We start from the raw sequence: 27,759 nt of genomic DNA, 5'->3' as shown, positions 1-27,759 counted from the left end.
TCCAAAATTATTCTTAATCCAAGGGCAAGCTTCTTTTTTTTTAATTTAAATTTATTTATTTTAATTGGAGGCTAATTACTTTACAATATTGTATTGGTTTTGTCATACATCAACATGAATCTGCCACGGGTGTACACGTGTTCTCCATCCTGAACCCCCCTCCCACCTCCCTCCCCGTACCATCCCTCTGGGTCATCCCAGTGCACCAGCCCCAAGCATCCTGTATTCTGCAACGAACCTGGTCTGGTGATTCATTTCTTATATGATATTGTACATGTTTCAATGCCATTCTCCCAAATCATCCCACCCTCTCCCTCTCCCACAGAGTCCAAAAGACTGTTCTATACATCTGTGTCTCTTTTGCTGTCTCACATACAGGGTTATCATTACCATCTTTCTAAATTCCATATATATGCATTAGTATACTGTATTGGTGTTTTTCTTTCTGGCTTACTTCACTCTGTATAATAGGCTCCAGTTTCATCCACCTCATTAGAACTGATTCAAATGTATTCTTTTTGAGGGCTGTGTAATATTCCATTGTGTATATGTACCACAGCTTTCTTATCCATTCATCTGCTGATGGACATCTAGATTGCTTCCATGTCCTGGCTATTATAAACAGTGCTGCAATGAACATTGGGGGTACACATGTCTCTTCCAATTCTGGTTTCCTCAGTGTGTATGCCCAGCAGTGGGATTGCTGGATCATAAGGCAGTTCTATTTCCAGTTTTTTAAGGAATCTCCACACTGTTCTCCATAGTGGCTGTACTAGTTTGCATTCCCACCAACAGTGTAAGAGGGTTCCCTTTTCTCCACACCCTCTCCAGCATTTATTGCTTGTAGACTTTTGGATCGCAGCCATTCTGACTGGCATGAAATGGTACCTCATTGTGGTTTTGATTTGCATTTCTCTGATAATGACTGATGCTGAGCATCTTTTCATGTGTTTGTTAGCCATCTATATGTCTTCTTTGGAGAAATGTCTATTTAGTTCTTTGGCCCATTTTTTGATTGGGTCATTTATTTTTCTGGAATTGAGCTGCAGGAGTTGCTTATATATTTTTGAGATTAGTTGTTTGTCAGTTGCTTCATTTGCTATTATTTTCTCCCATTCTGAAGGCTGTCTTTTCACCTTGCTTATAGTTTCCTTTGTTGTGCAGAAGCTTTTAATTTTAATTAGGTCCCATTTGTTTATTTTTGCTTTTATTTCCAATATTCTGGGAGGTGGGTCATAGAGGATCCTGCTGTGATTAATGTCAGAGAGTGTTTTGCCTATGTTCTCCTCTATGAGTTTTATAGTTTCTGGTCTTACGTTTAGATCTTTAATCCATTTTGAGTTTATTTTTGTGTATGGTGTTAGAAAGTATTCTAGTTCCATTCTTTTACAAGTGGTTGACCAGTTTTCCCAGCACCACTTGTTAAAGAGATTGTCTTTTCTCTATTGTATGTTCTTGCCTCCTTTGTCAAAGATAAGGTGTCCATAGGTGCGTGGATTTATCTCTGAGCTTTCTATTTTGTTCCATTGATCTATTTCTGTCTTTGTGCCAGTACCATACTGTCTTGATGACTGTGGCTTTGCAGTAGAGCCTGAAGTCAGGCAGGTTGATTCCTCCAGTTCCATTCTTCTTTCTCAAGATTGCTTGGGTATTCAAGGTTTTTTGTATTTCCATACATATTGTGAAATTATTTGTTCTAGCTCTGTGAAAAATACCATTGGTAGCTTGATAAGGATTGCATTGAATCTGTAGATTGCTTTGGGTAGTATACTCATTTTCACTATATTGATTCTTCCAATCCATGAGCATGGTATGTTTCTCCATCTATTAGTGTCCTCTTTGATTTCTTTCACCAGTGTTTTATAGTCTTCTATATATAGGTCTTTAGTTTTTTTAGGTAGATATATTCCTAAGTATTTTATTCTTTTCATTGCAATGGTGAATGGAATTGTTTCCTTAATTTCTCTTTCTATTTTCTCTTTATTAGTGTATAGGAATGCAAGGGATTTCTGTGTGTTGATTTTATATCCTGCAACTTTACTATATTCATTGATTAGCTCTAGTAATTTTCTGGTGCAGTCTTTAGGGTTTTCTATGTAGAGGATAATGTCATCTGCAAACAGTTGTTTTACTTCTTCTTTTCCAATCTGGATTCCTTTTATTTCTTTTTCTGCTCTGATTGCTGTGGCCAAAACTTCCAAAACTATGTTGAATAACAGTGGTGAGAGTGGGCACTCTTGTCTTGTTCCTGACTTTAGAGGAAATGCTTTTAATTTTTCACCATTGAGGATAATGTTTGCTGTGGGTTTGTCATATATAGCTTTTATTGTGTTGAGGTATGTTCCTTCTATTCCTGCTTTCTGGAGAGTTTTTATCATAAATGGATGTTGAATCTTGTCAAAGGCTTTCTCTGCATCTATTGAGATAATCATATGGCTTTTATTTTTCAATTTGTTAATGTAGTGTATTACATTAATGATTTGCAGATATTGAAGAATCCTTGCATCCCTGGGATAAAGCCCACTTGATCATGGTGTATGATCTTTTTAATGTGTTGTTGGATTCCGATTGCTAGAATTTTTTAAAGGATTTTTGCATCTATGTTCATCAGTGATATTGGCCTGTAGTTTTCTTTTTTGTGTGTGGCATCTTTGTCAGGTTTTTGGTATTATGGTGATGGTGGCCTCATAGAATGAGTTTGGAAGTTTACCTTCCTCTGCAATTTTCTGGAAGAGTTTGAGTAGGATAGGTGTTAGCTCTTCTCTAAATTTTTGGTAGAATTCAGCTGTGAAGCCGTCTGGACCTGGGCTTTTGTTTGCTTCTTTTAAATTCTTCTAAGCCACACTATCACACTGAGTAAACTCTTTCATTCAGTTTCATGGGTTATAACTGATCACTTCAGAATTATTATTATTTACCCCTAATTGCTTTACTGGTTGTTTGCTTTAGCCAAAGTTTGTGACTAGTCTCACTTCTGGACAGGAAACCCTAAGAACCAGAGCATAATTCTTCTTGTTCTCTTTTTCCTTTGCTGTAGCTACCAGTCACAGCTGAGACAGTACCAGAGACAGGACATGTAAAGCATCTTCTGCCCTCTCCACCACGACACCATACACCCAAGTGGACGTGTGGTATGAAAATAATAAATCTTTGATGTGTTCAGTTCAGTCAGTTCAGTCCATCAGTCGCATCTGACCCTTTGCAATCCCATGGACTGCAGCACGCCAGGCTTCCCTGGTGTGTTAAGGTGTTGCTGCTGCTGCTGCTGCTGCTAAGTCGCTTCAGTCGTGTCTGACTCTGTGTGACCCCATAGACGGCAGCCCACCAGGCTCCCCCATCCCTGGGATTCTCCAGGCAAGAACACTGAAGTGGGTTGCCATTTCCTTCTCCAATGCAGGAAAGTGAAAAGTGAAAGTGAAGTCGCTCAGTCGTGTCCGACTCTTATCAACTCCATGGACTGCAGCCTACCAGGCTCCTCTGTCCATGGATTTTCCAGGCAAGAGTACTGGAGTGGGGTGCCATTGCCTTCTCCAGTTAAGGTATTAAGTAGAGCAATTTACGTGGCCACACCTAACTTTAAGGGTCAGGGAGACATAGTCCTGTAGTATTTTGCATGGTGGATATTTTCTTTCCCAGCCATGCTTCACGGCATGTGGGATCTTAGTTTCCCCAGCCAGGGATCAAACCTGCACAACCCTTGCAGTGGGAGCACAGAGTCTTAGCCACCGGACTGGGTTTGAGGTGGTAAGCCACTAGAATTTGGGCATTGTTATTGTAGCTTCCCTGTCTGATACAATATATAAAAGGCCCATTACCTTTCCCCAAAATGAGTGCTCAGTAAACAGTGACTAATTTTATCATTAACAAATCACTATTTTATCTTCTGTCTAGTCTATTTTTCCTACGCAAAAAAAAAAAAAAAAAATCATTTAAACAGGGACGATCCCTAGATGTCATTTACCCACTCACATATGCCTACTTTTATTTAAGTCTATAACAATTACACCAATAAATTGCATTTAAAACCTATGTTTTTCAATCTCTTTTAAAATCACATCAAAAAGTATGAAATACTTAGGAATACACCCGATCAAGAGGGTGAAAAGAATGAAACAACGCCACTTGCAGCAACATGATGGACCTAGACATCATCATACTAAGTGAAGTAAGTCAGACAAAGAGAAATATCATAGGATATCACTCAAAGGCAGAATCTAAACTATGATACAAATGACAAAGAAAACCAATTTAGGATTACCAAAGGGGAAAGTGGGTGGAGGAGGAACAAATTAGGAATTTGGGGTTAGCAGATACAAAGTACTATATATACATAGATAAACAACCAGATCCTAGTATATATATCACAGGGAACTGTATTCAAAACCTTATAATAACCTATAGTAGAAAAGAATATAATATATATATATATATATATATATATATATATACACATATATAACAGAGTCACTTTCCTGTACACCAGAAACTAATACACTATATATTAACCATACTCAATAAAAAGTTTTAAAATATGTAACACCTATGTTCTCACCATTGTTAAGAAGATTCCAAATTCTGGATTTAAATCAACACAATCACCATCAGAAAAAATAAACTGTTTTTTTCTCTCTTTTCTTGCTGTCAAGACGATGTAAATTTGTTGGGCTGCCACTGATAACACAGGCAATTCAATTCTGTTAAACTCATCAAAACACCCCCAGGAACCTGACTGTGCAAGACCTGGTGTGAAAAACAGTTAGTGTGATAAGTTTTACTTTGTAATACATCTTCTTGATAGAAATTTTTCCAAAGCACCCTCAAACAATTATATAGTGAAATACAATTTATATAAACTTCACATCTGGCTGTTTATAAAGACATATTTAATTCCAGTGATATAGAGAAGTTTAATTATTTGTACATCATCACCAAAACAATGAAAACAGTATACTGCTGAAATGAAAGTTCAGACTCATCATTCCACCAGGGATGCTGAAGGGTGATAAAAATTGCTTCAGTCTGGATGTGCCACCCCCAGTGGGGATGCAGGTGAGGGAGCTATAATGTTTGGGGAAATTAACAAAATAAGGGATGCCCTATCTGGGTCAGATCACTCTGTCCCATTCTTGTTGCACTGAGAGAAATGCCTGGAAGCTGAGTGAGACAAAGAATGGTCAAAAGATGTTTATTTATTCCTTATGAAACCCAGCACAAAGGAAGACCTGGATATCAGGAACACTGCTCCTGTCTAATCTCAAAGGATGAAAAATCTTTATTTTTTAACTGCATGAAACACTCTTCTCTCTCTCTTTTTTTTAAGCAAGGGAATTGGATTTATTAAAGAGAAGGAAAGTACAAAGCTCTCAGCATAGACACTGAGAGGGGTTAGAGAGTCCCCACAAAACACTCTTCTTTTATTACTGCTTCCACCCACCAACCCCCACTTTTTCTTCTCTCTCCTTTGGGAATTTCCATTTTATGGATATTGGAATTTACATATCTATTCCTATGACCGTGAATTTTTTCTGTCAAACTTTCCATTTCTTTCTGCAATATGCTCTCTTGGCTAGATATTCCAACTCAAAAAAAAAAACTCAGGTTTTGTTTTTTTCAATTTCTGATTATTCCAATTGTTATTCTTTTCATAGCAGCCTATTTTTTTTTCTTTAATTGGTTATATGTGACAAATTCTTGAATCTCTCTGAAGCTATTAATTTGAGTTACTTTTGCATTTTCTTCTCATTCCAAATGCAAATTCCTGTTTGCATTGTGTATGGCTGCCTCTGGCGATTGGGGGGAAGGCATGAGAGGCAGGAGAGCTTATCCGCTTGGGTCTGGGGCTTGGGAACTGACCTGGTGCGGTGCTTGCCTCTCTGGCACAACCCCTACCTGGCAATAATCTTTGTCAGGACTCCACCTTCAGAGCATTTACATGGGGGAGAAATGCTGGAGACAGCCAGTTTCTTTTCTCTTTCTCTGCTTTCTGCTTTACTTTTGGCATTCTAGGATTTACCTGGTGCTCTAGTCTGCTCCTCTCAGCCATCTTCAACCATTAAGCCAGGAGTGGTCCACAGAACATTCTCTTTCATTAAGTGATTCTTTGGGTTTAAATTATTTTTTTTTTAAGGACAGGCAATTACAATGAACAATATAGTGAATATCCATGTACCCACCTACCAAATCTTAACAATTTTGCTTCAGATTTCATCCTAAAAAATAAAATACTGGAACTACAATTCAAGTCCATGTAGGTCTTTCTTGGATCCACACTCCCTCCTTCTCCAGAGGTAACTTCTACTCTGAATTTGATGTCAACGGTTCTTATGCATGCCTGCTCACGTGCAGTTATTTACAGGCATGCATAACGTTTGGCTTGTTTGGCTTGTTCAAAATTTGTGTGTATCTATTTATTTTTCTATATACTGTATCTATAAAATACTGTATCTGTGCACTGTAAATATATACAGTGTATCATCAAATAAACTGATTTATTTACTGTTCTCTGAAGCAATTCTACCAACTTATACACACAGAAGTACTAAGATTTACAGTTTTACACACCCTTACCAACAGTGGTTTGTTAGACTTTTCATTCTTACCAATTAATAACAGTGAGAACAGTATTGTTTTGTATTTCTTAATGATTTGAAGAAACTCTCTCTCTCTTTTTTTTTTTTTTTTTTGGCCATGCCACACACATGTGGAGATCTTAGTTTCCTGACCAGGGGTAGAACCCCTGCCTGCTGCAGTGTAAGTGTGAAGTCTTAACCACTGGACCAACAGGGAAGTCTAAAGAAAATCTTTCTTAATGTTAGATATTAATCTTTTGTCAGCCATACATGCTAAAATATCTTCTCCCAGTCTTTGAGAAGTCTATTTAACTTCTCAAAAAGAGACATATCACAAAAGACTGTAAAATTATATACATGCACACACATTCACACACACACACAATTGACCCTTGAACAACACAGGGGTTAGGGGCTTGGACACGCCACAAAGTCGAAAATCCATATATAACTTTGCAGTCAGCCCTCTCACATCCACAGTTCCACATATAGGGGTTCAACCAGCCTGAGGTCGTATAGTACTGGAGTATGTATTTAGTTTAAAAAATCTGTGTATAAGTAGAACTGCACAGTTCAAGTCTGAGTTGTTCAATGTATATATTTTGAACAGGCAAGTAACTAAAGATAAGAGCTGGATGAGCAATCCCATGGTATCTGTTATAGGGATATCCTCCTATCCTGCTTAAATGTATTCATCCTTTCTTTATAGTTTGTGGTTTTTGTATAAAAAGTCCCTTTCTACTCTGAGAACAGATATGTGCCTTTGTTACCTTCTAAAGGTCATACAGGTTTTGCCTATCATAGTTAAGCACTTAATCCCCCAAAATTATTTCTATGCATGTTGTAGGGATTTAATTTTTATATATGCAGGCATCCAATTTCCCTTGTTAAATATTAATCATCCAGGGTACCAGAATGACATTGCAAATTCTATCTCTTCATCACTGATTTTCAATACCACCTTTTCCACATGTCAGTGTTCCTGGCCTATTTCTGCATTCTCTACTATGTTCCACTTGTCTGTTTATCAAGTCGCTTTAGTCATGTCCAACTCTTTGTGACCCTACAGACTGTAGCCCACCAGACTCCTTTGTCCATGGGATTCTCCAGGCAAGAATACTGGAATGGGTTACCATGCCCTCCTCCAGGGGATCTTCCTGACCCAGGGATCAAACCTTCATCTCTCATGTCTCCTACATTGGCACTGGAGTTCTTTACCACCAGCACTACCTAAGTGATATCCTTCTGAGATTTTCATTTTCTAACTTTTGTTATGGACAATTAAAATAAAATTTGTGTTTATTTCATATTCAAGTAAACTTGCTAAATTCTACTTTCTATAGCTTTGTTGATTTCGTTGTTTACAATGTCACTTGTAAATGACGGCCTTTTGTGTTTCTTTCTTTCCAGCCTTTGTGCTTTTGCTGTCCCTGTTGTTGTTCCTTAATGCACTGGGTAGGATGCAGAACACAGTGGTGAGTGGAAGGAATAGCGATGGAAATCCTCATCTTATACCTTGTCTCAGAGAACGCTTTCAAATTTTCAGTACCACAATGTTTGCCGTGGGTGTCCTTTATCAAGTGAGCTATGTGGATGGATATCTGGGGAAAGAATCTAAAGATCAGCAGGCATAAGGTGGAGGGAGTGTGCTTCGGGATGTTTGAGAAACATCACAAAGGTCAGCGTGGCTGCAGCAGAGACAGTGTGGGGACAGTGTCAGGAGACGAGATGAGAAGGGCAGAGCGATGCCACAGGGAAGGGCAGGTGTGACTGTACAAAACAATACGAGGACCAGCGTAAGGATTTCGGCTCTTATTGTGAGCGAAGCCAGGGCCCGGCTTTCAGTAGAAGAGTGTCGTGACCTGACTTACAATTAGAAGGCTCTAGATTTGAGATTAGAATGGAGAGCACAGGGGTAAACTCAGGGAGACCAATTAGGAACCTTATTGGAGCAGCATAGGCGAGAGATAATGATTGGCTTGAACCAGGATGACAGCAGCGGGATAATAAAAGGCGGCTGGTGCTAGATGTGTTCTGAAAGTAGAGCTAATAGTGTTTGCTGACAGTTGGACATGAGCATGAGAGAAAGAGAGGTGAAAAGGATAAGTCAAAGATTTCTGTTTAAGTATCTGGAAGAATAGAGTGGGTATTTAGTGTGTCAAGGAAGGCTGAAGAAGAAGTCGAGATGGGGAGGGGGGATCGGAAGTTTGGTTTGGGATTCAGTGACTCTGGACCTGTTAGATATTTAAGGGGCAATGTCAAGGATCAGGTATCAGTTGTATTATGTGAATTCAGAGTTTCAAGGGGAAGTCCAAGATAAGATGTAAATTTGATCATTTAGATAGCATTTAATGTTTATTGCTGGGAGAAATATCAATGACCCTAGATATGCAGATGATACTACTCTAATGGTAGAAAGTGAAAAGGAACTAAAGAGCCTCTTGATGAGGGTGAAAGAGGAGAGTGAAAAAGCTGACTTAAAACTCAACATTCAAAAAACTAACATCATGGCATCCCATCCCATCACTTCATGGCAAATAGATGGGGAGACAACGGAAACAGTAACAGACTTTATTTTCTTGGGCTCCAAAATCACTGCAGATGGTGACTGCAGCCATGAAGTTAAAAGACGCTTGCTTCTTGGAAGGAAAACCATGACAAACCTAGACAACGTATTAAAAAGCAGAGACATCATTTTGTTGACAAAAGTTTATATAGTCAAAGCTATGGTTTTTCCAGTAGTCATGTACAGATGTGAGTTGGACAAAGAAGGCTGGATGATAGAGAATTGATGCTTTCAAATTGTCATGCTGGAGAAGACTCCTGAGAGTCCCTTGAACTACAAGGAGAGCAAACAAGTCAATTCTAAAGGAAAGCAACCCTGAATATTCATTGGAAGGGTTGACACTGAAGCTGGAGCTCCAATACTTTGGCCACCTGATGTGGAGAGCAGACTCTTTGGAAAAGACCCTGATGCTGGGAAAGATTGAGGGCAGGAGGAGAAGGGAGCAACAGAGGATGAGATGGTTAGATAGCATCACTGACTCAATGGACATGAGTTTGAGCAAACTCTGGGAGATAGTGAAGGACAGGGAAGCCTGGGGCACTGCAGTCCATGGGGTTGCAAATATTCAGACATGACTTGGTGACCGAATAACAACAAAAGTGTGGGTCTGCATGAGACCATCAGAGAAGACCAACAAGGCCTGAGTTCTAAGACTGAAATGCTCCCTAATCTTTTTTCTTTGTCCATCTGAAACCATCTGCCATCTATCTTTCCAGATTTTCTCAATATTTCCCATCTGCCAGTACCCCTCTCCCTTCTTGTGTTCCAGTGTTACCATCCTTTTAAAAAAATATTTCAGTAATTCCCTGGTGGTCCAGTGGTTAGGATTCTGTGCTCTTACTGCCAAGGGCCCGGGTTTGATCACTGGTCAGGGAACTAAAATCCCATAAGCTTCATGGTGCAGCCAAAAATAAATAAATAATAAAAATCTTTATTTCAGTGGGATTTAATGCGATAAAGGAAGTCACATATGTCATCAGTTTGCTATCCTGATCTTATCTCCTCCACCATTGTTTCAGGCAGTATTAAATTGATTCTGTTTTCATAATCTAATACACATTCAACTCATGGACTGTAATGCCAGAAGTAGTATTGAATGATATTTAATTGATGATACCCAGCCATTTTTGGCCCAGAAAAATGGCAATATCATATGCATCAATCTACATTAATTTTGCTTATGTGGGACACTATCACTTTAGACTTCTATCAGAAAATACCATTTAAATGCAATAAAAATAAATCCACCAAAAATAACACAACAGTGTTTGACACTTGCCTTTAAAAATCCTTCCTAGCCCTCTGAAATCCATTTGATCTGAGCAATTAAACACGACCACATATTTCCCCAAACATCTTCCCATGTCTTTCGTCGTTTCGGTTTTGCCAGTGCCCGCAGGTCCTGCTGGAGCCCCTCCCATGTTCATTCCCAAAGCCTGTGCCAAAGTGATGTAGCACCTGCAAACGTGAAGCAGACAAAGCGTGGATGTGAGCTAACACGCGTTACAGTGAAGCACAAGCAGAAGTCTGATGTGATTGAAATGAGACCGTTCGTTTTAGAGTTTGAGCCACCCCCATTAGAGGGGCTTCCCCGGTGGTGCTAGTGGTAAAGAACCGGCCTGTCAATGCCAGAGTCATAAGAGATGCAGGTTCGATCCCTGGGTCAGGAAGATCCCCTGGAGAGGGGAACGGCAACCCACTCCAGTATTCTTGCCTGGAAAATGCCTTGGGCAGAGGAGCCTAGCAGGCTACAGTCCATTGGATGACAAAGAGTCGGACATGACTGAGCTACTAATGCTTTCTCATAAGAGATGGGCAACCAAACAAGGCTGGAGTAGCTGGTATTCATTAGAAGTAATACAGGGTTTGCAAAGGTGTGCAACCCTGACGTAAAACCTGCAGGCCTTCCTTGCACTGTGGTCAGGAGAAATCTGAAGTCAGAGAATCAAGTAAGTGGTGGTGTGCTGGCAGATGTTTAACAATGAGCCCTCTAGGAAAAATAAAATAAAGCTGATTTCTGTTTTTTGGCCTCGCCACATGGCATGCAGGGTCTCAGTTCCCCAAGCAAGGATAGAACCTGTGTCCTCTGCAGTGGAGGCGCTGAGTCCTACTACTGGACCACCAGGAAATTCCAAGCCTAATTTTTTACATCTGCTGATTTCTGTGGCATAAATACGTCCATCGTGGCCAGTGGCAACGCTGGCAATGTGATAGCACAAAACTGGGAAGAAGAGCATGACGTTGGCTCTTGCAGACTAGTACAAGCCAGCTCCGCCAGCACACCACTGCCGGGAAACCATGTTACTGTGAAGTGTTTCACTCACTTAGACACATGTACAGAACACTGTAATGAATCCCCTGGTATCCATAATGCAGCTTCAGTTACATTTGTTTCAGATCTAAGCAAACTTAGTAAAGCTTCATGTGACATGAAGCTTTATACATAAACATCAGTCGAAGGGAAAACAGCCTGAAAAATTTAAACTGTGATGGAACCGGACATATAAAGGGAGGTTGGATGAGTCTAGAAGACGCTGAAGACATAATTTTGCTGTATCATAATTTTACCTGGTGTCAGCTCTATTTAAAAATAACAGCAGAATTAGCTGTTCTGTGACCCAGTTTAAGTCGATTCTACAAACATTTACTGTCTCCTACACATGGCATACAGAACCAGGTATTTGCAGGACATGTAAGAATGGCAAAGACCCTGGACTTGTCTAGTGTCATGTACTAGAAAGAATGGCGAGGGGATGTGCCATTAACTGATTATTCACTCAGACCTGGCCAAGAAACATCACTTCAGGAATGAACTTCCACATATGAAAAACCAGAAGACACCGTTTCCAAGGTGTACCTTCCTTCTTTGCCATTCTAATGACCCTCTTTAAGGCTCTAGAGACATTTGTCCATCCTGTAATCTCAACTTCATTACTCAACGGCTTTTTTCTTTCCTTTTTTTTTTTTTCAACTTCATTACTAAACTTCTCATAGTCAACATTCAAGCATCCTTTTATTGTTTTATTTTTTTCTATTTCATAAAAATTTAACCTATAGGTACTTTGAAATAATGATAGTTATTTCATTGTTAAACTTTGATGAGCTAGCCCAGAGCTGACACGACAGCAATATGCTTTTGTTAACATTTCAAATGCAAATTTAAGACAATTGTAAGTACATGATTTAATTACAAGAATGGAATAACAAAAATGAGTTTCCTACCGATCTGTTAACGGGGTGATAACAAGACGATCAGTGCATCCCAGAAATTCATTCTGGTAAATAAAGTCAACATCTGTAATAGACACCACTGTTTGATCCAAATCTTCCTTAAAGTAAAATCTACTCTGTTTTAGCCATTCAAAATCAGTAACAGATCTGATATGCATTTTTACCTTAAAAACATGAAATACAAAGAGATTACATACTGAATTGCAATAGCATAAAATGTAGCATATAGGCAATTTTTATTCACTCATTCATTAGTTGATTCTTGTCACTGAATATATATTTACTGAGTCTTTCCTTGGAATGAATATTTGATGAGTCTTTCCTTGGAGTGCTGTGCTGGGTAAACAAAGACAGACACAGTTCCTGGCTTCTGAAGATGACAAGTCAGGGCAAAAGACAAATCAGATAAACAAGCAAATGCAATAAAGTAGGGAAAGAAACTCAAGGTCATGAAATGATGTAGCAAGAAGACCTCCCCTAGTCTAGGTCTGAGGGAGATACTCAGAGAAAGAAACATCTAAACTACCCCGCAAAAACAGTAGGAATTAGCTGAGGAAATAAAACAGAAGGCATGAGAAGGCAAAATATTCTAGACAAAGACCCAGAAGATGTGGCTGGTGTGTTCAAGAAATTGAAGGAAGTTCAGTACTGCTGAGGCGTCCAGGACTCTGGAGAAAGAGTGAGAGCTGAGGCTTCACAGGGCAGAGGAAAGGGGTTGGGCACTGTCCTCATGGCAGTGGGAGAGGCATGGCCCTGTATGCACACACGCCTTCTTGTACCAGCACTGTGGCCAAACCAATCAATCTGCCCAGCCATCAGCTTATACCCATGGGCCAAGAGGCTTATACCCATGGGAGGCCAAGAGGCTCCCACCACCATGGATGCAAGAGACAGAAACCTGATGAGCACGTTCAGGAGCAACATCCCACCACAATACGTTCTACGGTGCCTAATGACTTTCCATCAGCAAACCTGGAGAAACCCCAGTCCTGCCCACTCAGGGGAATCAATATAAGTGGCAAGTGGTCCCTTTCACTGCTTCTCCACCCAGGGGCCCAATTCCAGGTCATTCAGCTGACACTGAAAAATAGACTCCGGCAACTATACAATGCTCAGTTCTCCATCTCATGAAGTCTTCATGCTATTTAATTTTTGCTATTGTTTCATTGTCTATGATCTGGCTCCCCCCTCCAGTTAAGAATTCTATCTTCCCTTCTAAAGAATAGTTTGTATTCACCACCTTAAAAGGACTACTTTCAGGTAACAGTCCAGTGCCACCCGCAGGGACTCTGTTCTCTAGCACAGGACCCTCAGCCATGGAGATGTAGTCAGCTAGCTGCTTGCAACAGTCCTATTGGATGGTAAAGAGGGGATAGACTGGGGCTTGCCTGGTTGTCAAATAGTTAAGAATCTGCCTGCCGGGGACAGGCAGGGGACACAAGTTTGATCCCTGGTCCAGGAACTAAGATCCTACATGCCATGAGGCAACTAAGCCCATGTGCCCCAAGTCTGAGCCTGCATGCCCTAGGGTCCATCCTCTGCAACAACAGAAGTCACCACAATGAGAAGCCCATGTACCACAGCTAGAGAGCAGCATTCGCCGCAACTAGAGAAAGCTTGCACATAGCAACAAAGAACCAGCACAGCCAAAAATAAATAAAAATAAGTACACTTTTAAAAATAAAGAGGGGGTCGAGGAGGAAAGTATAAAGAAGAATAGCGGATATTTATTGAGTTGTTACTGTATATCAAAATACATTATGTTCTAAGCATTATACATGGAGAAATAAAATGCATATATGTGGGCTACAAGATACTATTTTACTTGGAATGCAAACTGAGCATGAGTTCACCAGCAATTGAGATAAAAAGAAAAACAGCTTCATAGTTTTAACTATGTGTATAGTTTCTTTAAAAAAAAAAAAAACCATTCTGTAAGGAAAGTAAAGCTATGCTCAGCCTTTTTATTTTAAAAAGAAGGTTCTTCCATGAGACCTCAACTTTAAGAGACAGTGAGAAATGTACAAATATTCTCAATTACATTCATAGCAGGTATAGTAATGGATTCCATATGACTTCTTCTTGAAGTGGATTTCAAGGAAAACCAAAGTATAATGGTAATGGCAATTAAGCAAATCTGTAGAAGGCCAAAGCAATATGGTCTAAGTATGTGGCTCTTTGATGATTAGCATGAACCAGAGAAATTCTAGAGCAGTGTTTCTTGAGCTTTAATATGCTTATGAATCACCTGGAAGTTGTCCTGAAATACAGAGGATGATTCAGTAGGTCTGCAGAGGGGTATGGTGGGGAGGCTGAAGATTCTGCTTTTCAAACACGCTCCTAGATGAGGCCAGCACAACCGGTTGTCATACATACTTTGAGAAAGAAGGATCTAGACTACAGGGGAATAAAATGGATTCCATGCCCTTCAATCTTCAGTAAATACAACTTATCTGATCGGAACTTTTGATACAAGTTGGAAACAGATAGCCTGGTAATCATAGTCTCCAAAAAATGGGCCCCAAGTTGCATGAACTGTGGGTCTCTGATGAAGGAAAAAGATACCTTAAAGACAGATCAAGTCAGGGACTTCCCTGGTGGTCCAGTGGTTAAGAATCTGCCTGCCAGTGCAGGGGACACGGGTTCAAGCCCTGGTCTGGGAACTAAGATCCCACATGCTGTGGGGCAACTAAGCCTGAGAGCCACAGCAACTGAAGCCCGTGAGCCTAGAGCCCATGCCCTGTACAAGAGAAGTCACCATAATGAGATGCCAGTGCACCTCCACCGGAGAGTAGTCCTCACTTGCCACCACTAGAGAAAGCCCGCTCACAGCAATGAAGAGCCCACGCACCCCAGCAAAGACCCAGCTCAGCCAAGAAATGAATAAAAAAAATTTAAGAAATAAAGTAGAGCAGCATGTTCAGAATTTTTTAAAAAAAGTTAAACAGAATAATGCAATGGTAGTCAAAAATGAAGCTAGTCAAAATGATGGAATATCAAAACTACCTGGGCCTCCTATCCCATAATAGACAACTACTGCTCAAGACCACTTGTTAGGGTCCTGTTTCCAAAGGGAATTCAAATATCCCTTCTACTCCCACTCTGCAGAACCTTGCCCAGATCAAGCCCATGAAGACTTGTCAGACACGATCACCTGAACAGCCATAGGAGTGCCCTGAAACTTGGTTCTACTCAATCTACACTTTTTTCACAACTGGCTCATCTGTTGGAGGAGCTAATCTAGAAGACATGGCTTCAGGTGGACCCATGAGCTGGATGGACCCTCACCCCCTTCTCTGTCCCTGGAATAGGCGTTCTGCCTACTGTTCCCATAGTGGGAACTATTTTCATGGATGCACCCTTGAGAGAGGAACATGCCGTTGAGACCATCTGGATGGTACAGGAGGTAGTTAAGGCCTCCATACAAACTTATAAGGTTCTGGCAGACAATGAAATAGAGTTACAGATATAGAAAACAAACCTACCAGGGGGTAAGTGGGGAGGGATAAATTGGGAGATCAGGATAGACATATACACACTGCTGCTGCTGCTGCTAAGTCGCTTCAGTCGTGTCCGACTCTGTGCGACCCCAGAGACAGCAGCCCACCAGGCTTCCCCATCCCTGGGATTTTCCAGGCAAGAACACTGGAATGGGTTGCCATTTCCTTCTCCAATGCATGAAAGTGAAAAGTGAAAGTGAAGTCGCTCAGTCGTGTCCGACTCCTAGCGACTCCATGGACTGCAGCCTACCAGGCTCCTCTGTCCATGGATTTTCCAGGCAAGAGTACTGGAGTGGGGTGCCATTGCCTTCTCCGTATATACACACTATTATATACAAAATAGGTAACTAATAAAGACCTACTGAATAGCACAGGAAACTCTACTCAATACACTGTAATGGGGTAAGAATCTAAAAAAGGGGAGGGATATGGATATGTATAACTCATTCACTTTGCTGTACAGCAGAAACTAACACAACACTGTAAATCAACTATATTTCAAGAAAATTATTTTAAAAATTCTGGCAGACAAATGCAGAGATTTAGTCCTCTAGAGGCTGCCCAAGCCTCATTAAGTATTCAATGAATTTCCTCACTAATATTGCTAACTACCAATCTGGAGTGGCATGCCTCTTTCTTCAGATTCTTCTTGCCCTCTGAGCGCAGGGGCCAAGTCATGAACGAACATTGCCATAACTCACAACCAAGCCCACCTAAATTATATCATATCCCTGGTTATTGGCTTAAAGAAACAGTTCAAATTACATCAGTTGATTCCAGACTTTCAGAATGTCAAAACTGAATACACATACATGACTGTTAAAACTACCAAATATATCAGTATATGTTTGTAGACACTGTATAGGCAAAGCTGGTTGTGAGAAAGGACCAAACAGATGCAAGATTCATATAAGCTATGAAGTATGTATAATACTTAACTGTTAATTATTAGAAGCACTAACTTTTAATTAATACACTAGATTACTTTAAATTAAGAAAAAAAATACTTTACCAAGTCATCAAAAATATCTCTCTGATGCACATGGATGGTAATTAGAGTCTCAAATTTCACTCTATCAAACTTGCTCAGGTCATGTGTTGTCTGACTAATGAGAGTATTTAGAATATCCAAAAATTTCTGGTTTGTCACTTGCATGATTTTCCTGTCATCTTTTGCATTATTTAAAGCCTCTTCTGAATCATGTGTCCACAACATCTGAATTCCCAGAAGCCCAACCTAGAAATCCAGCAGACAAATAAGTTTACCAAATATTTAAAGCACACCTGCAATAAAATCTAGTGGTCACTTATTCACACTGAGGTGGACAGTCTTCTTGATTTTAAACTAAAAAAGGGACATGCATTTCTTCACTCTCAAAGGGGAAAATCACTGAAAGTTCAAACAATTGATTATTTATTTCAATGTGGATGGATAATAATTTAAACAACTGCTACAATTTATGCAATTATATATGCATTAATGGAAGATGCTTGGGGAATTTTTCTATAGAGGGCTTGAGACCCATATACCTTCATACAATGACTTTCCTTTCTAAAAAAAATAAATGGAAATAATATATTATTGTGTATTTTTCTTCAGCAGAGTTTTCCAAAGGTTTATTTGCATCTTCTAAAAAGGATATGCTGTCTATCTCTTTCCTTAATCTCATTCTAATATCCTTATCTTTTATGTACATCTATTTCTCTTTCTACATATAAATCTACAAGAGACAGAGATAGAGACAAAAAGTCAGATAGGGGGAAGCTTGTCCTTTGTCTCCTGAAGAAGGCATAGGAAAACTGTAAGTTGATGCTCACCTTACCTACGATTTCCGCCCCAGGAAAGGAAATGAAAGCGGTCAGAACTTGCCCTCCCCTCACCCCCTCGTCTGCAACAACCGTCCCTTTGGGAGCTTCTGTTCTTCCCCAGAGTCAGGCAACATATCCAAGACCATTTGAACCAAAGAGGAATTCCACATCTGGTAGAGGAAGGAAAGTGTGCAAGTGGCGTATGGATTCTACAGGCATGGCGTTCAGTGTAGGTAAAGCAGGAATTCATGATACAGGATGCTCGGGGCTGGTGCACTGGGATGACCCAGAGGGATGGTATGGGGAGGGAGGTGGGAGGGGGGTTCAGGATGGAGAACACGTATACACCCGTGGCGGATTCATGTTGATGTATGGCAAAACCAATACAATATGTAAAGTAATTAGCCTCCAATTAAAATAAATAAACTAAAAAAAAAAAAAAAAAAAAAACCCTCTCCTTATCCTTGCTTCCTCTGGAACATCAATAATTTTCCTGCTAGAGCAGTGGCCAATCTTGGGTCTGCAGGTGAAGGTAAACGAAGCCCTGGGGTGGAAAGGAAATAGTTGCTATCAGGAAGCTCCAGATAGCAAGCAGATTCTCTTTGCACAAAGCAGAGGGAAACAAAGCAGAAATGACAGTGCAAGGCTGTCTGATTTAAAAACTGACTATAAATTATGTTTCTCACTAGGTTTAAGAAGGCAGGGGACGTCATGGTGAAAACTGAAGGATGTTTCATTACAATAAAAAATGAAATAAAAATAAAAAACAAAATTCTCATCAATATTATTTGGTGTTTATGATGAGCACATTAAAAAATACTGGAAAGGAACACACTAAAATACTGTCATCATTTCCAGGTGGTGGAAATATGGTAAAATTTTCTTTTCACTTTTATATTCTTCAAATGTTCCCAAATTTTTCCAAAAAGGATCCATTGTGTTCAAAATCTTCAAAATGCATTTGAGAAAAAAGGTGAAATTTTAAACAATTTCAGATAAAAAATTAACACAGTAACAGAAAAATTGATTCTGGAAAACTGCTTTCTAAAATGCAATTTAAAGACAGTAATATATATATTTAATGAATATATTAAATAAGTATATATTGAATGAAAATACAGAAAATGAATATATATATTCATTACTCTTTAAAGCAATTTTTCCATACAACTGAAATTTGCCTACTACAATGTTACAATTTTTATCTAAAAATCTTTTATCTAAAAATACATACACACATTATACAAAAGTCCTAAAAGTTGGTCAATTTTCCTATTATATCCTGTCCAACTTCACCACTACTTTAAATTTGCTTTTCAGCTTTTCCAACTGTAATGTTATATCTCCTTCTAATTGTAATCATGCTTTCCTGCAGGAGGGAAACTATGTTGATTTAGCCTAAGGAGCTATTTTCCTTAGCTATCAAATACAGTATTTTATAAAGCTTTGTCACAAAGGTAATAATGCTAATGAGAATAATAAAGCTTTCGAAGAATATTATAGAACACAAAACAATATTAACGCATTCTCTTCAGTGGAGATTGACTCTGTATTCATGCTTGTGTCATCTGAATAATCTCATAACATTTCAGCTGTCTCCACTGTGTGTGCAGTAATTCAGGATTCGGGGCTTGGGATGGGAAGAGCAGCTGGGTTTTGCTAAACCCGCCTATATTTTTCTTGCCTTCTAGTCATGAAATTAAAAGACGCTTACTCCTTGGAAGGAAAGTTATGACCAACCTAGACAGCATGTTAAAAAGCAGAGACATTACTTTGTCGACAAAGGTCTGTCTAGTCAAGGCTATGGTTTTTCCAGTGGTCATGTATGGATGTGATAGTTGGACTGTGAAGAAAGCTGAGCGCCAAAGAATTGATGCTTTTGAACTGTGGTATTGGAGAAGACTCTTGAGAGTCCCTTGGACTGCAAGGAGATCCAACCATTCCATCCTAAAGGAGATCAGTCCTGGGTGTTCATTGGAAGGACTGATGCTGAACCTAAAACTCCAATACTTTGGCCACCTGATGCAAAGAGCTGACTCACTTGAAAAGACCCTGATGCTGGGAAAGATTGAGGGCAGGAGAAGAAGGGGACAACAGAGGATGAGATGGTTGGATGGCATCACCGATTCAATGGACATGGGTTTGGGTGGACTCTGGGAGTTGGTGATGGACAGGGACGCCTGGCGTGCTGTGCTTCATGGGGTCACAAAGAGTCGGACACAACTGAGCAATTCAGAACTAAACTGAATTGATCCCTCACTGTGTCTGACCGAGATCACAAATCATCACTCTTCATTTACCTTGGCTGAAAATGTAATGAAACTGTTACTTCTTCATTTGCCATATCCAGTTTTAATAACACCTGGCACATGACACCACACTTCTAAGAGTCAAAGGGCAGGAGGGCTTTTCACCTGCTCCAGCCTCTTCGATGTCTTCTCTCTAAAACCTTAGCTCATGAGAAGAACTTCACCAGATTATGCCAATTTTTAACTACTTGAAGGGAAAATAAACAAAAGGCAAGATGGATTTCATTTCAGGAAAAGATATGGTGACTCCTTTTATATATGTCCATATCTGTATCTGCATCTATATTTATCTACGTATGGATAGAGATAGGTGTTTTTATACATAGACAGGTGTCTTTTGTACAAGATGAAATTTCTCATTAGTCCTTTAGTCTCCGTGAAGATCCTCAACGATGGGAGCAGTGCAAACCCTATTCTGGGGGACGGGGTGGGTTGGACCAGAGTGGTGGAGGAGAGGACAAGTGTGAGGGTGGGCCTCTCTAGCTTGTTGAAAGCTAGAACGGCTTCCTTGGAGAAGGGAATGGCAGCCCACTCCAGTATTCCTGCCTGGAGAATTCCATGGACAGAGGAGCCTGGGGGGCTACAGTCCAGGGGGTCACAAAGAGTTGAACGTGACTGAGCAACTAAGACACACAGAACAGCTCCGCACTGTCAGGCTGACTGTCTCCTGAATACCTGTCCCCCTTATTTCTACTCATTGAATGTCGTGTAGTCTCACCTGTGCCGGAAAGTGATTGAGGAAAGGTAACAGCTGAAATCCTGAATCACTGATTTGATAGAATGCGGATCGAATTATATTATGCAATGACGACATCTGCATTTTTAATAGGTCCAGAAGCCAAATCTCCACGGGACCTTTGGCCATAACAGGACTATCCAACTGAAACAGTATATTACAAATAGGTTACAAATAGATAGTAATTTGATATTTTTACAAATGTCCTAAATCACAGTACCTCGAGACAAAGCAAACAATTTCACACAAAATACTTAAAACATGAGTAAAATTAATTAATAATGTAGCAAGAAGTATAAAGATCATTTGGTCTAAAACTTTCATTGTATAGGTGATAAAATGAATCCCAGAGAAATTAAATGAGTTATCTAAACTAGTTTGTAACAAAGCCAGGAAAGACTACAGAACTAGAACCTGACTCAACTCCCTCCCTTTCTCTCATAAGAGAACTGCATTCTACATTTTAAAGAAACCCTAACAAAATTTTAATCAAGTTAAATTACAATGATTTTTTCTCCTTCTCTTGATATGACAGCCATGATACGATCGTAGTCTTTTGCATGAAAGGTCACCTCATTTATGTTGTCAGACACTGCAGGGAGATGTGGCTATAAGAGAGCACAAGACAGAGCAAACACATCATACATGAGGTTAGACACAAAAGCTGCAGGAGACATGGGTTCAGTCCCTGGGTCGGGAAGATTCCCCTGGGAGAGGAAATGGCAACCTACTCCAGTATTCTCGCCTGGATAATTCCATGGACAGAGAAGTCTGGCGGGCTACAGTCCATGGGATGGCAAAGAGTCAGACACGATGGGTCAACTGAGTATGCATGCAAACACAAAAGCCATTGAGACATTTCTTAAAAGCTTTGCTATTTTTTTTTTAATATTTGTAAAAGATTAAGAATTTACTTCACTGTCTCAAAAAAAAAAAAAAAAACCAAAAACCAACCTCTTCTTTGACCCTTGACTGACTTGGAAGCCCACTTTTTTAAATCCAGCCATATACAGTGTTTCCTCCAAGACCTACAGATGCCCATCCTCTTACATTATGGAAGTTGAACCAGTAACTGCCATCTTCCTCCCACTGGAGACTGAACCACACTGTCCCTGTCCCCTTCCCTCCCAGGGATAGGTCAGTCCTTCTCTCTTGGCTCTGTGTCTGCCTTACACAGCTTCTACTTCCTTCCTGTCCTTTCTCATCCCCACAACTCCCTGGAAACCAACAAGGAAGGTATTATTAGCTGTTTCCCAGCTTCCCAAACCAGAAATGGTCCTGGGATGGGGTTTCAGTGCCTCCACTCTCAGTTCTCTGTAGTTTTTCTCTTCCCCCTGGAATTACTGCCCTTCGAAATGGCTAAAAGCATTTGAGAAGCATTCTGGACAGGAAAAAAGGGACACATTTAAACCACAATCCCTATCTGATCTAAGAATATTTAGATTTAAATACTCATAACAATGAGTTACATTTAGTGAGCACATACTTTATGTCAGGTACTTTTGATGCATTATCTTGCTTAATTCTTATGACAAGCCTATGAGGTGGAAATGATTAATATTCTGATTTTACAGACAAGAAAACTGAGACACAGGAAAATTAAGTAACTGGCTAAGATCATCCAACTGGTGAGTTGCATAATTGATGGCTCTTGCCTCCAGCTGATGGGCTCCAGATCCAAAGAAAATGAGGCATTTTATAACCAATGTCATTTTTAACACTCTTCTTTCCTGACTGTACTTTTCAGATGTTAACTTCATTTTTATTTTTTATTACACAGGCTATGGAAAAAAAGGATTTAGGTAACAGACATTTAGATGACACACCTGGATGGTATGGGAATCACTGGCTTGTCCAAGAATTTCCAGGAGAACTGGATCAGACACAAAGAAGAATCTTGGAAATAGTAATCGCTTCTTCTCCAAATACCTTTAAATAAAGTCACATTACCAAATAATTTTTTCTGAATTACTAATTTTGGGGTTTTTAGCCAAGACACAATCACTAATATCGATAAGATAGTAGCAAACACTTATAGCCATTTCCCATTTGAAAAGTTCTGACCTACCATAGATGGCACTGGGGAAAGTAAGCGGAAATAAGAAAGCGTGACTCAGAGCAAGGCATCGTCTATAGTATTCTTTCTCATCAAGAGCCCTCCTGCAACCCTTCTAAGAGTACTGTGAACCTCAAGCTTAAATGCCAGGTGAACATATAATTTATCTCCAAACCAGGATATTTTGAGAGTGAAAGCGGGGGGCGGAGGTAACTAGCCATTCAGTCAGGACAAAGGCAAAAATTTGGACAAACCGGGGTATATTTTCGCCCTATTTCAAGAGAAATTGAGAAAGAACTGCCTTTGAAGAAAATTATCTGTGAATTTGTTTGGCTATTTGCTCTGTGAGTGCACCTCTCCACTCCACACCTGCAGTGTGTTGATTGGTAGCCCCCAAAAGACATGTCCACATCCTATTTCCTGGAATCCGTGAATACGGTCTCATTTGGAAAAGAGGCCTTTGCAAATGTACTGAAGTCAGATATCTCGAGAGGAGCTCATCTTGGATTATCCGGATGAGCCCTAAGTCCAATGACAAGTCTCCTCATAAGAGACACACAGGAAGAAGAGGAGAAGGACATATAAAGACAGAGACTGAAGTTACGTAGCCACAAGCCAAGGGTAGTCCCAGAGCCACCAGAACCTGGGCGAGGCAAAGGAAAATTCTCCCTAGAGCCTTCAGAAGGGGCTGCTACCTTGACTTTAGACTTACGGTCTCCAGAACTGAGAAAATAAGTTTCTGTCATCTTAAACCATCCCGTTTGTGGTAATTTGTCACAGCAGCCCTACAAAACTTATACAATGCCTTAATTCACCCACCCTAACTTGAAGGTGTCTTTTTTTGCAAAGAAATCAAATTTATGTGAAATGTTAAATTCCTAACACCACTTCAACCGTCACTACCAAACCAGAAATGCAGTCAATTCTATTAATTTTGGATAAAACACCATCACATATAAAATGTTAGGCAATGAAAAAATTAAACTCTTACCCTGTAAGTGACTTCTGACATACTTCTAATTGTTCGTGTAAATGAGGTAAAAGCTGCCCCATGGTTTCATCTCCAACACAGCAACTAATCACATTGGGATTCTCGTGAGCTCGCTGCATTATCTTTATCCATGACTTGTCAATATTCTGAAAACGTTTTGCTTCCTAAAGACAAACCCATAGTCAGTAAAAGTTGGCATGTGGATGACTGAATGAAGCAAAGTCTTCACTCTGGCATGTCCTATAGTTCCTCAAGTCACCCTATTAATCTTAGGCTACATAATTTAAAGGAGCATTTTTTTTTTATCTGAATTAACTCTGAACAACAGACACCCAAAGCCATAAAACTGCTTATTGAAATGCTGTCCTATCACAATAGGGTTTATGACTAATTCATTTCCTTACATTTAATACATTTTTCAAAGTGCCGCATGATTAATTTTCAGTGCTATCAACTTAAATCGCAAATCTAGTCTTTCAGCACCCCAGGTGTTTTGGTTTGATGAGCAAACTGAAGAAGCATGAAAATAATTTGATCTCAGTGTCTTTGGAATAATTAAAGCTTAATAGTGCCCCAGGAAAAAAGAAGGAGAAAACAGTAAAAATCTGAAACAAAGCTTCATTTACATTTTTGCAAATGAAAATTTACTATTTACTATGAATGATATTAAGCTTGCATTCGATTGCAAAAATGCCTTTAGAAATTGGCATAATCTTGCCTCTATCAAAAGTTTTAAGTGCATTTTTGATAAAAAACATAACTTTCTGATTAAAAAAGAAAAGATTTCTGTTTTAAAAATGTGTTACAAAGGGAAACCAGCTACTTTCAAAATGCTTTTGTCCTTGATTTTTAATCTACAAAGATTTGCGACCCCATGGACTGTAGCCTGCCCATGGAATTCTCCAGGCAAGAATACTAGAGTGGGGAGCCATTCCCTTCTCTAGGGGATCTTCCCAACCCAGGTATTGAATCTGGTTCTCCTGCATTGCAGGTGGATTCTTTACCATCTGAGCCACCAGGGAAGCCCCATAGAGATGCCATAGATATGGAAATTCAAAAGAACAAGACTAATTTTACAAAAGGAAAATTACCTCTATAGAATAAAGTTAGTAGTAATGTATCGGTATTAATTTAAAAGGTCTCAATAAAGCTGTTTTAAATAATTTGTTACAGGTTTCTAAGGCTAAGTTTCCTTGCCTCGTGTTTCTAATCTACTATTAGTTAACTTACTAGTAGTTAATTTGTGTTTACAGATTACAGATTATTTTAACTCAGAGGAATAAGTCTAACTCTTAGAAGAGATGAACTTCTATAATTTAGTAGTATCATATTTGAATGTACCTCACCTCCTCAGACAACAGATTTGAAAATATTATGTTTATAATATATATTTATAAAATACTATGAGTTTCTTCTTTCTATTAATGTAAAGCAAAGGTCAGCAGTTTGCAACTTTTTTGTTGATGGCAAGAGAGCAAACATTTTAGGCTTTGTAAGGCCATATGGTTTCTGTTACAACTACTCAACTGTGCCATTGTAATGCTAAAGCAGTCACAGACAGGATATAAATGAATGGAGACATGGCTGTATTCCAATAAAGCTATATTTACAAAAATAGGTGAGTTGGCCACAGTTTGCAAACCACTGGTACAAATCCTCAAGACATGGCCATATGTCTTTCTGAAGATTTCTACAGAGACATACAGACAACATACACCAACTATTCTATCAGCAGTTACAAGACCCGTACTTACCTGTGGTAGCTGTTTGGCTATGTCGCCACCTACAAAGACAGCTTCAAGATAAACCCAAAGGTTCTGGACTACTAGCCACTCTTCAATTATATCTGAGGAAGTAGACAATTTATACACCCAATTCTGAATATTTTTTTTAAATGGAGCATTATATCTAAAAAGTAAGAATGGAAAAATATTACATTTTAAGAAAGATTCAGACAATAGTAGGCTTTAACAAGAAGGAGAAATATTCCTTTGACAATGAATATTTTTTCCTACAAAAAAGCAGCTCCTATTAAATTTCATAAAGTTAATGAGATATTTGCATTTTTATGAATAAAACATAGAATTATAGTGATCTCACTTACTGCTCCCACGTTTCAGTGATAAACTAAGAAATCTGCCTAGTTTTAAGCTACAGAGGTCTAGCAAAGGAATTGTACTGGTTGCTCTTTGGAGTATAGGGAAAATACGGACTAAGATGGCCTGCCAAGGCTTCTGTGAACCAAATCCAAGTGGGGACTGCCCGTGAGAATAACACATAGGGCCCTGTTATCACTGGTCTGTGGAACTACTAACACAAGGCCTGGGTCAAACTTGAGGTCTGATATTCACTACAAATGTGGTCTGCCTTACCTACAGACTGCTAATTCCACCAGGCACTGTGCTTAGTAGATTCTGCAGTGTTAAAGATCCAGAACTGCTACTCCCTAGAAGCCCTTGTGGTTGTTGTTCAGTCACTCAGTTGTGTCCAACTCTTTGCAATCCCATGGACCACAGCATGCCAGGCTTCCCTGTCCTTCATTATCTCCTGGAGTTTGCTCAAACTCGTGTCTATTGAGTCGATGGTGCTATCCAACTCATCCTCTGTCACCCCCCTCTCCTCCTGCCCTTAATCTTTCCCAGCATCAGGGTCTTTTCCAATGAGCTCTTCACATCAGGTGGCCAAATTATTGGAGCTTCAGCATCAGCTTTAACGAATATTCAGAGTTGACTTCCTTTAGGATTGACTGGTTGGATCTCCTTGCTGTCCAAGGGACTCTCAAGTGTCTTCTCCAGCACCACAGTATGAAAGCATCAGTTCTTCAATGCTCAGCCTTCTTTATGGGCCAACTCTCACACTGTACATGACTACTGGAAACACCATAGCTTTGACTATACAGACTTCTGTCGGCAAAGTGATGTCTCTTCTTTTTAATATGCTGTCCAGGTTTGTCATAGCTTTTCTTCCAAGGAGCAAGTGTCTTTTAATTTCATGGCTGCAGTCAACATTCATGGTAACTTTGGAGCCCAAGGAAATAAAGTCTGTCACTGTTTCCACTTCTTCCCCATCCTGCTTCTTCACCATCGGGGCTAGCTAAAGAGTTCATGAGACTACAAGGTGTCCAAAAAGCTGGGCACAAATAAGAAAGACAAGAAATAGAGTGGATGCCATGAGGAAGTGATGGGAAGATACTGGGTAAAGACCTAATTACCTACAGTTGGATTAAGACGCCAACTTCAGTTGTGGCAATGCAAGCATATAGCTTTGAAGTTGTGTAGTGGCACTTCCTGGTGAGTGACATTTGTACAGTCTTAGAAGTTTTCTTGATCAAGACAGAGTGACTTGAAGGGACTCACATATAGAATGGGGTTCTTCTGGGTATAGTCTGATGCTTGAGCGCAACCTTTGGTTTCTACAGAAGCTTATGTTATACATGGAGGTATAAAGTGGCAGTACAAAAATTGCCCCAAGGAGGTAGATGAGTTGATCTAGTAGTAAGAGGCATTTTTTCTCAACTCACAATTTATAGTGTGCATCTGACCATCAGTCTAGAGCTGAAAGGCAGTCAATACGCCAAAAGCACCTTCAAAATCAATACATGCAGACCAAGAGGGTGTGGATAAGCATTTTAGGGAGCTGAAGCACCTAGATAAATGGAGTTAAAAATAACTTTGCCCAGAAATTTTTGAAAAGACTCATCTTTGATGGTTGTATAACTTCCCAACATGAAAAAGGGGGACTTGAAATAAATCACTAGTGACAAGTTTTGTCCTTTGGCCAGGTATTTGCACTGCACAACTTTATGTGGTAGAACCTGTTAATGACAGAAAAGAAGGCTCATGGAACCCCATGAGGAAAATGTCACAATCCAGGTATTTGAGGTGAGTCAAGTCTCACCCATGGAAATACACAATTTCCTCTGACATCACATCTGAATAGCCCTAGAAATTCATCTGGCACTTGCTACAAGATAAGGCTACGGTTGGCTCTGG

At 39.7% G+C, this 27,759-nt stretch overlaps 1 protein-coding gene across 1 annotated transcript in view; it reads right to left on the bottom strand.

Annotated features, from left to right (window-relative positions):
• DNAH8 (dynein axonemal heavy chain 8) overlaps window positions 1–27,759 on the bottom strand; it is a 328,304-nt gene that overhangs the window by 184,945 nt on the left and 115,600 nt on the right. The window contains exons 36-44 of the mRNA XM_024983878.2: window positions 25,522–25,675; window positions 23,768–23,931; window positions 22,547–22,649; window positions 21,224–21,328; window positions 20,703–20,864; window positions 16,879–17,103; window positions 12,358–12,530; window positions 10,415–10,593; window positions 4,553–4,740 (exon numbers count right to left, since the gene is read on the bottom strand). Coding sequence (XP_024839646.1) covers window positions 4,553–4,740; window positions 10,415–10,593; window positions 12,358–12,530; window positions 16,879–17,103; window positions 20,703–20,864; window positions 21,224–21,328; window positions 22,547–22,649; window positions 23,768–23,931; window positions 25,522–25,675 — 1,453 coding nt within the window. The remainder of the gene's footprint in view (window positions 1–4,552; window positions 4,741–10,414; window positions 10,594–12,357; window positions 12,531–16,878; window positions 17,104–20,702; window positions 20,865–21,223; window positions 21,329–22,546; window positions 22,650–23,767; window positions 23,932–25,521; window positions 25,676–27,759) is intronic.

This window comes from Bos taurus, chromosome 23 (assembly GCF_002263795.3).
Source record: "Bos taurus isolate L1 Dominette 01449 registration number 42190680 breed Hereford chromosome 23, ARS-UCD2.0, whole genome shotgun sequence".
Classification (NCBI taxonomy): Eukaryota; Metazoa; Chordata; class Mammalia; order Artiodactyla; family Bovidae; genus Bos; species Bos taurus.
Note: the sequence above shows the minus strand (reverse complement) of the source record. Positions and strands in the feature narration are given on the sequence as shown.